General features: G+C 44.3%; 1 protein-coding gene across 32 annotated transcripts in view; it reads left to right on the forward strand.

The window, feature by feature from the left end:
* Positions 1-10,397, forward strand: part of Zbtb20 (zinc finger and BTB domain containing 20) — a 765,654-nt gene that overhangs the window by 734,468 nt on the left and 20,789 nt on the right. For all 32 annotated transcript variants that reach the window (XM_085832267.1, XM_029470523.2, XM_085832261.1 and 29 more), the window contains one exon: positions 2,058-3,662. In XM_085832267.1, the coding sequence (XP_085688393.1) occupies positions 2,058-3,662 (1,605 nt within the window). The remainder of the gene's footprint in view (positions 1-2,057; positions 3,663-10,397) is intronic.

Raw genomic sequence — 10,397 nt, forward strand, 5'->3', positions numbered from 1 at the left:
GCTTTGTTAAAGTAGGTGTGGCCTTATTGGAGGAAGTGTCTCACTGGGGAAGGGCTTTCAGAAGCCCAAGCCCAACCCAGTGTCTCTCTCCTGCTGCCTGCCAGTTCAGATGTGGACCTCTCAACTACTTCTCTAGCACCAAGTATGCCTGTGTACCTCCACAGTGATAACGGACTAAACCTCTGGAACTCTAAGCAAGCCCAGATTGAATGCTTTATTTCATAAGAGTTGCCTTAGTCATAGCATCTCTTCACAGCAATAGAACACTGGCTGAGACAACTGCTTCCCCAGCTCCTGCTCAGCCACGTTTCTCTTCCTACCCCAAACCATCTGCCCAGGGCTGGTGAGGCTCTCCTCCATCAATTAGCAATCAAGAAAATGTCCCATGAAAAGGGGTTAATCTGATGGACGCTATTCCTCAATTGGGATTCTCTTCCTTAGTGTCTATGGCCTACATCAAGTTGACAAAAACCTAGCACTGGGAATAAAGATTTATCTTGACTCATGGTTTCAGAAGTTCAACCCATGCTTTTTCTTGGTCCTATTGTAATGAAAATAGATGGCAGGACACAGAGATAAGCTCATCATATACAGCAAGCAGAGAGAATCCAAGAAGCCATGGCAAGATACAGTCCCAAAGGTCACATGGCCAATGATTACTTCCTCCAACAAAGCTGTACCTCTGACCTTTAACCACCTCCCCCTAATATAGCATCTTATGATGAAATATATGAAGGGCTTAATCAATTCATTAACTCAGACCCTTCATAATCAATGATAATGCCCTCACAGACAGAACCGGAAGTGCTCCTCACTGATCTTTTAGGCACCCTTTAATCCAATCATGTTTTCTGTCAAAATAAAAGTTGTGAAGTTACAAGTATGGTTCTGACTGAAGAATGGCTCATGGAAAGGTATTCTTCAGAGACGTCTGAGGGGTGATGTAGAAAAACGGGAAATCCCTGGGACTGTGCCATAGCCATCTGCTTTCTTCTCAGTATGGAATGGTGTTAACAACATGGTCACCTGTGTAGACAGTCTGGAACATAGGGGTGGCAGTTGGTCAGATGAGCAGAGCCTCCACAGAGATTATTGTCTCCCTTCTGGGAACAGTGTAAAAGTTCTGCAAAACACCCTACTGCTCAGTTTAAGTTTCTGCACTACCTCCAGTGTGTGTACTCCTGCTCTCCGGGCCTAATTATGTACTCTAAGCGCCCATCTTAAATGATAAATGTGATCCACCTAGCATGATCCGACTCAGCATATCTACTCAGGCCTTCAAAACATTCCTTCTTTCTGGGAGTGGTGACACAAGTATGTGTTTAATTCTGGAGGCAGAGGCAGGAAGATCTGAGTTCGAGGCCAGCCAGGTCCACTTGTGAGTTCCAGGACAGCCTGAGTGGCACAGTGAGAGCCTGTCTCAAGAAACACACAAGGAAATAAATCTCTTCCTCAGCAGCAGCAGCATCCGAATCTCACAGAACCATCCGTGAGAGTGCGCAGACTGTCAAGGGTGCTAGGAGAGAAGAGCTACAGAAGCAGCCAGGAAGTGGGTATCGTTGCTACCTACTGATAGAATAAGAGGTGTCCGTAACTTGAGGGCAGGAATTCAAGTTTCCCAGAAGACTTGGGATTAGTACTGTCCAGAGTGAGGCAGGTGGAGTGGTCCCTGGGCTACAATGCATCTTCGCACCATGCTGCAGTTAAAGGAATAGCAGGCAACAACCCATCTGGTTATCCTTTCAGAAAACATCGCCTGAATTTCTTCACACTTGATCTTAGCCAAAAGGCCAAGAAGCGATTCTCCTGAATTTCTTGTGGATCCATATGAATGCAATATCCAAAATAGCTAGGATATTAAGTCCAGGGGTGGTGGGGGGCACTCAAGGCATTAGTTGCCTAGGCTGTGTGTGCAGTATCCCCAGCTTTCTCCTCTCTCCTGTGTGCATCTGCCGGGTGGGTGGTTCTAGCGTTACTCTTCTAAGACCTGAATTAGAAATGCCATCAGCTATGTATGACTGTGTGCCCTGTCTTGTGTTTGCCTCACTAAACTACAGGTGACATCAGTTGCAAGGGGATGACCGAGCGCATTCACAGCATCAACCTTCACAACTTCAGCAATTCCGTGCTCGAGACCCTCAACGAGCAGCGCAACCGTGGCCACTTCTGTGACGTGACGGTTCGCATCCACGGGAGCATGCTGCGCGCACATCGCTGCGTGCTGGCAGCCGGCAGCCCCTTCTTCCAAGACAAGCTGCTGCTGGGCTACAGCGACATCGAAATCCCGTCGGTGGTGTCCGTACAGTCGGTGCAAAAGCTCATTGACTTCATGTACAGCGGTGTGCTGAGAGTCTCACAGTCGGAAGCTCTGCAGATCCTCACAGCCGCCAGCATCCTGCAGATCAAAACAGTCATAGATGAGTGCACTCGCATCGTGTCACAGAACGTGGGCGATGTGTTCCCAGGCATCCAGGATTCTGGCCAGGACACACCAAGAGGCACACCAGAGTCAGGCACATCTGGCCAGAGCAGTGACACGGAATCAGGCTACCTGCAGAGCCACCCACAGCATAGTGTGGACCGAATCTACTCCGCACTCTACGCTTGCTCCATGCAGAATGGCAGCGGCGAGCGCTCCTTCTACAGTGGTGCAGTGGTCAGCCACCACGAAACAGCTCTCGGCCTGCCCCGTGACCACCACATGGAAGACCCCAGCTGGATCACACGCATCCATGAGCGCTCCCAGCAAATGGAGCGCTACCTGTCCACCACCCCTGAGACCACGCACTGCCGCAAGCAGCCCCGGCCTGTGCGTATCCAGACCCTGGTGGGTAACATCCACATCAAGCAGGAAATGGAAGATGACTATGACTACTATGGGCAGCAAAGGGTGCAGATCCTAGAACGCAATGAATCCGAGGAGTGCACAGAAGACACTGACCAAGCAGAGGGCACTGAGAGCGAGCCCAAAGGTGAAAGCTTTGATTCTGGGGTCAGCTCCTCCATCGGCACCGAACCTGACTCAGTAGAGCAACAGTTTGGGGCAGCAGCCCCAAGGGACGGTCAGGCAGAACCTGCCCAACCTGAGCAGGCAGCAGAAGCCCCAGCTGAGAGCAGTGCCCAGCCAAACCAGCTAGAACCAGGTGCCTCCTCTCCTGAGAGAAGCAACGAGTCAGAGATGGACAACACAGTCATCACTGTCAGTAACAGCTCCGATAAGGGCGTCCTACAGCAGCCTTCAGTCAACACATCCATCGGGCAGCCATTGCCAAGTACCCAGCTCTATTTACGCCAGACAGAAACCCTCACCAGCAACCTGAGGATGCCTCTGACCTTGACCAGCAACACACAGGTCATTGGCACCGCTGGCAACACCTATCTGCCAGCCCTCTTCACTACCCAGCCCGCGGGCAGTGGCCCCAAGCCTTTTCTCTTCAGCCTGCCGCAGCCCCTGACAGGCCAGCAGACCCAGTTTGTGACAGTGTCCCAGCCCGGCCTGTCCACCTTTACTGCACAGCTGCCAGCGCCACAGCCCCTGGCCTCATCTGCAGGCCACAGCACAGCCAGTGGGCAAGGTGACAAAAAGCCTTATGAGTGCACTCTCTGCAACAAGACTTTCACAGCCAAACAGAACTACGTCAAGCACATGTTCGTACATACAGGTGAGTGCCCTTCTCTGACGGCTTGGCAGCAGGGTGTGGAATCAGCAGAGCAAGCTGTCGCATAGAAGGGAAGAGATAATGTCATCTTCCAGATCCCAAAGAAACCCCACCATGGGCCCCTTTAGAAAGAAGTCTAGCTGTACCTATCATAAGAATAAAGTACTCCCAAGTCGCAAAAATCCTTTATGGGAAAGGCGTGACCTAAATTCAAGTACCTGAGTTTTGGAGGTGACATAGTGTGGGCTCAAAGCTTGCTCTTTGGAGACAGATTGCTGGGCCTGGAATTCAGGCCCAGCTACTTACTACCAAACCTTGGTAGAAATTACCTAATACTTTAAACTTTAAATTTAAACTTTAAAAACTTTAAACTTTGACTTCCAGAGGGAGGAGGAGAGAGATAGATAAACAGATGGATAAGTAGATAGATAGGTAATAGATAAATAGATGGATAGATAGATAGATAGGTAATAAATAGATGGATAGATAGATAATAGATAAATAGATGGTTATAGATAGATGGATGGATGGATAGATTGATAGATAGAGAATAGTAGTGGCATACCTTCCTTGTGCTGCCTCTGAGAACTATATTAACATATATGACTTAAAGGTGTCGCTAGCATAGTAAATAGTTATAGCTATTATTAGCAGTATTTAGATGGCTGAAAGAAGAAAGTAAGTTTATTCTGTTCCAAAGATGAATAAATAAATAAATAAATTAATTAATTTTTAAAAAATTGGGCCACTGAAAGCTTTATGGGAATTCTTTCAAATAAATAAAAGAAGTCGAAGAGTCCAAGGTACTCTGAACTGTTTGCTTCTCCAACGGAACTGGGCTCCTGTAACTAGGGGTCTTTAAAGAGAGAATGGATAGTTTTATGAAGATACTATCCCAAGGACTTGGAAAAGATAGTGGTTCCCTGGATCCTACCACTCCAGAGATAAAGAGCTGCAAACCTCAGAGGCTGCCCTTTCCTTAGCATAATGATGGGACACAAATAGAAATGCCTCCATATAAGACAGTGGTCCTCAACCTGTGGGTCCTGACCCCATTTGGGGTTGAACGATCCTCTCGCAGAGGTTGACCAAGACCATCAGAAAACACAGATATTTACAGTTCATAACAGTAGCAAGATTGAAGTTATGAAGTAGTAATGAAAATAATTTGATGGTTGAGGGTCACCAGAATGTGAGGAACTATATGAAAGGGTGGCAGAGTTAGGAAAGTTGAGAACCAATGGTATAAAAGATCATCTCTATGGTTATGGCTTCTCATAGGTTCACTTCAAACTAAAATCACTGACTGCAACACGATCATCAGCTTTGAAATTCTTACAAGAGTCACTCTCCTGGCGAAGTTTTGGGTCTAGACTAGTAATGTTAAATAAAACAATTTGTCAGGAAATACTTACATACATGAGTCCTAATACAGAAAAGCAAATTCACTCCTCAGAGCAGCCTTATTCCCCACACTAGGCTAGTGTGAGTCAGAGACATAGGGCATGAAGCACATACATTCAGAGTGAGGGCTAGAAGAAAAGGGCAGCAGGTGAGAAGGAGAAACATGGAACTGAGCAACCGAAACAGCACATTGCCTAGGCAGACTGTTGCCTTCATCAAAGTTCAGTCCAAGTCAGGACACGGTGTTAAGTCAGGGTGTGGCTTTATGTCAGTCACCTGTGCTTAAGTCTTAGTGTTCATACCTCCAAATAAACACAAAGACTCAGTGCTTAATTTAGGAAGTAAACTGGGTGGTGATGTGTCACTGTGTTTACCTAGGGCGAAGTCGAACACAGCAATAACCTGAAACCAATCAAGTGAGTTAATGAAACAGCATCCTCAGCTGTGTAGTAGTTTATTACAAATGCGCTCTCAAGTTTTACCCTTTTATTCAGAAAACAGCTGATCTAACAGCCATGAAATTAAAGATAAGCAGAAGTTGGGGGGAGCCATTTATGAAAGTCTCTCTGTAGTCAAAGTTGACTTTGCTAATCTTGGATCCATACATCCCTTCTTTGCTCTTTTGTGGGTGTCTTATATAGTCATGTCAGATTGAAAACACATGCATCCGTTGGTTCATGGATTCAAACAGGGCCTTAAATTTGCAACATAAAACTCTTGTCCTACCCAAAATTCTTTTCAATGTATAAAAGGATTTCTAGAGTCACCAAAGAATACTGTACTTAATCCAAGTAAGGGCCTTTGCCAGTGATAAAAACAGCAATGCTCTTACACACCTATAGATTACAGAAACACAAAGCTATAGATAAAGCTATTCTTATAGATCCAAGCTATACTCTAAAAGTGTGATCTGCACAACACAGTAAACGATTAAGCTCCTAAATAAAGTCTGAAGCTATTTAAATGTATATAGTGCAGCTACTTCTGGAAACAGTATTGTACATGTGCCAAGGAGGCATCTAGTTCTTATACCCTTTGCCCTTTCTCCTAGAGTTATTTGCCACTAGCAGTTTGGAAAGTCCATCCATATTTCAATATTGAACATGGAAGCAAAAAAAAAAATTAAAGAAAAAGAAAGATAGCATGGGACAAAGCAGGGTTCTTTCTCACTTCTCCCATCAAGAGACAAAACAGAGGTCAAAATAAAGGCGTGACTAGGGCCCAGAGCCAAAGCTGGAGGGAATTTGAAGAATAGGCCTTGCTGTTGCCATGGATACCAGGGCAAACAACAGGGTATCATAGAATTTATCTGGAAACTCCAGGTGGAACTTTCTTTTAAGATCCAAACTTAGGGCATTTTACTTAAAAAAAAAAATCTATAAATGAATATGGGCTAGCATATGTAGTTGCTTAGCAAATGTTTGTTGAGTGAGTATGTAAATGAATGTTCAAAAATGTGGACATGCTTTCCAGGAGAACTTAATTCAAGGAACTTATACATAAATGCATCCTTCTCTCTGCACGACTTTTAGATTTCTTTCTTTTAGAAAAATAGCTTTAGAATATATTGTGCAGTATCTGTATTCCCACTTGTGGCTTTTCACCAACAAATGATAGTTCTTTGGCTTTTTTCTGAATCATATGATCAGCAGCCCATCCGTTGGTGATGTTTTTCAGCCCATTGATATCCTTTGCACGGAAGATAATTCTGCTTGTTTCTTTGGAAACTCAGCTTTCTCAGCCATAAATTCAATGGGAAAGAGTAATCGCTGTGGCATGTCAGTGTTAGCAGTAGGCTACTAAAGAGAGACACAAGACAATGCTATTACCATCCACATAGGAGTTGAACTGTTGAGTCTCTCAGGATGGTGAATATGTGTTCAGAGGAGGAAAGCCTCAGCTTTACCTCTTTGTAACTAAGTGACTTTAAGTACTCGGCTGAACTGGAATCACATGTTTTGGAGGTCTTAATAATAAGTTAGCCAAGGATTGAGTAATGGAAACAGAAGCATTTGACTACAAATGCTGTAACTATCATTAACACCTAGGAATATATATTACAGAAACCCCATGCATTTTCCAGCATGATCAAGGACCTGTTGATGGTGGCAGGAGAGTTAGCAGGGTTGGGAGCTTATCTTACTCTTGGCTGTCATTTGTTGGGGTCTTGAAGGTATCAGCACAAAGGAACAGGAGATACCATTTCCTGGAGTGTTAAAATCCACTCCACTCACAATGCTGTAAGAAGTCAGATAATATAGGAAGAAACTGTTCCCCTAGGTTTTTAAAATTCTGCTTTTCACTGACATATCTGAGTTGTCCATGAGCCGCAGCAGTGTTAATGTATATGTCCCCAGGTGGCAATCCCTCCTAGCCAGTCAGCAGGGAATAGGCAGAAAGGTCATCACAGCATGCCATCCATGGCCTCCTGCTCACAGACACCAAGAGTAACTGTGCAGCCAGTGAAGTCACCATGCCATTGAATCAACTACATTCCTGCTATTCATACCAAGCCTTTTCCTGTTTTCTGGTCCAGTCTTCATTTTTTTTTTCTTTTTTCCATTCAGAAACCTGTCTTTCCCCTTCCTCTGACTTCCTTGCTTTTTTTTTTTTTTTTTAAATACTCACCAAGCATCCTGTTTTGGTTTTCTGACACCCCACCCCTACCCCCAACCACCCCTACCATGCTCACCCAAAGAAAAGGGTAGACATTACCCTGCCTTGACGCGTGTAACTAAGAGTAGAGCACACACTTCCCCTTTGTTTTCTAGTGTCAGTAAAACAGCCTGCTTTAGGGATCGGCTGAAACACTGCTTTTGCTGCTTTGGTTTTGGCTTCTGTTTAACTCAGGATCTGCTTTCCGATGCAGTGTATGATTTCTCAGATGGTTTACTTTGCCCTCAGTTCCTGCAGGCTGGATGCAAGTTTAGTTTTCCTTAAAATGACCTATACTCAGTGCTAGGTACCGTCTCATTAATTTTCAAAACAAGTTTACACATGTGTACTTTTTGAACCATTACCAAGTTCTAGATAAGGAGACCAAGACTTAGAACATGCCCAAATCACTCAGCCAAGAAATGGAATTCATAGCGGGCTCTCACTTTAAAGTGAAGGGGCTCCTTGTGCCCACTGCCCTTTATGTTATGGTTCACATATCCTCTTTGCATTTTGTGACGCTTCCTAACAACCCAGACTTGTGGACCTGACCTTAGGCTCCAACCCAGAAAGCCATCTGAGACCGTTTATCATCTTAACTCAGATTTCTCCACCTGCAGGGTGACAGTCTACAGACCACTCATTTCTTGAACAGTGCCCCATTTCCTTTAAGGTTTCCTCTAAGTAATATGTAGGGGAGTCAGTGGATAGGAAATGTTATGATTCCTGTTCATTGATGTTGTTTCAAATCTTTCCATATATGGCAGGCAAGTGTGGGCAGATGACTGCTATGAAAATAGACCCAGGTCATTCAGGCAGTCCCTGAAATGCTCAGCCCCACCATTCCAGAACTGCGGTAATTATAGAGAGCACCTTCCTCTGACCAGTGCCTAGGTGCCTTGTGCACACTTTGCTCATTAACAACCACTCCATTTTGTGGTGGTAGGGCAGACAGCTGGGTACGTGGTCCTATTTAAAAGTGTGGGACTAAAAAAAAAAAAAAAAAAAGTGTGGGACTGCCCAAGCATTGAGTGATTAAGCAGGTTGCCCTCAGATCATTTGCTGGCAAGGCCAGGACTAGAGATCTCAGGGGTTGTTGACCACCCTGAGATGAACACCAGTAAATCCCAGAGCCATAGCAAGTGCTTGGTCCAATTTATCACTTACAGAAGGCAAATCAAACCCAAAGAGATGGAAACATTTCAGAAGTCCAGGGTCCCACAGATAATTACTGACATAACCATACTTCGTGCATACAAACAGCCAACACATATATGCGACAGAGGAGAAGATGACAACTGTGAAGAATCGATTTGTGGTGGGATTAGAAGGGTGTGAAAGCAAAGAGCCTTGATTGGTGACCTTGCCTGGAGGAAAAGCAGTCAGAAGGTGAATGTTCAAACAGCAAGAGCATTTAACAGTTTCACCTTCCTAACAGGCCAAAATACTTTCTGCAATTTAAGGCATGCACACTTCCCATGAAAGATGACAGTGGGCATGTTTTAAAAGATAGTTGGCCAGCCTCTCGTAGCCACTGTAAATTATACTGAGGACACAAGGACAGCAAAGACCAGCTGAGCTGCAAGCATGTTTACAGCTGACGGCAGTGCCTCAACTAAAAATAACATACATGCTTGTCTCCAAGGGAATCTCTCATTTACAGAAAGTTTACAAATGTAAACACTGTGTATAGGCCGAGCTCTTTAGCAATAAGCCTTCCCCAGATTCTCCTTTTTCAATCTAAAAATTAAATTCTTCTCTTTTAGCCCTAGGATCCTGCACTTCATACTTCCCTGTAAGAATGCTTTCATTCAAGATCCCTTATGTTAGAAATACCAAGAAAATTGTCTAATTAGAGAGAGTTCCATAAGATGAAACATAAATATGAAGCATTCGATCCAGAATCTGGCATAATAAACATTCAGTGCGTGGGTGTTCGTTTTCTTGCTATGATACATGATACAGCAGCGTCCTTCAGAATGGAAAAATGAGAACCACAGTCAAGGCCCTAATTTAAATGGAAGTTGACTCAAGTTTAAGGAGTAGATCCCTTGGCCTGCTACACATTCTCCGATAAGGTCTCAGGCTTGGGGCTTTAGGCACCCTGAGACAGATGCCTACTTTGGCCTGTCAGTAATGAGATGGAAGAGGTAGATCATACACTTTAGAGAGGTTTTGTCATCTTTCAAAATCAGAAAACATCAAGTGTTGAGAATCAATATTAATTTAAAAAAAAAAAGCAAGTCTTTTAAACAATTATCCAAAGTGATGTCCCAGACCCATGTACTTTCAGGGGTCCCCCATGTCGCCATTCACTGACTAGTCTTACCTTACTATTTTTAACTAGCTAGATGATTTGGTTTCAGAGCCAATGGCAGACAAAGCAATAAACACACAAGAAAAAAGGGCTGTGCCAGCTGGCTAAGAAAAAAAAAAGACAGAAAAAACTATTTTAGAAATTGACCTAAAAGTTCAAAAAGCATATGGAACCATTTAATGGGGGGAGGATGTAGCCTTGTAATAAGAATGCCATGCAAATATTCCCACACCACCCTTGGTGGTCTACAAAGTGATTCCATGTGTATTTCATGTCAACACCATCACAGGGAGGTAAGCAGGACGGTGTACCTCAGAGGTTCTTGGTGATTTGTTATGATGGCACACAGGGTGTTGGTGCCT

This window comes from Mus caroli, unplaced genomic scaffold (genome assembly GCF_978045245.1).
Source record: "Mus caroli unplaced genomic scaffold, Mus_caroli_1 scaffold_17, whole genome shotgun sequence".
Classification (NCBI taxonomy): domain Eukaryota; kingdom Metazoa; phylum Chordata; class Mammalia; order Rodentia; family Muridae; genus Mus; species Mus caroli.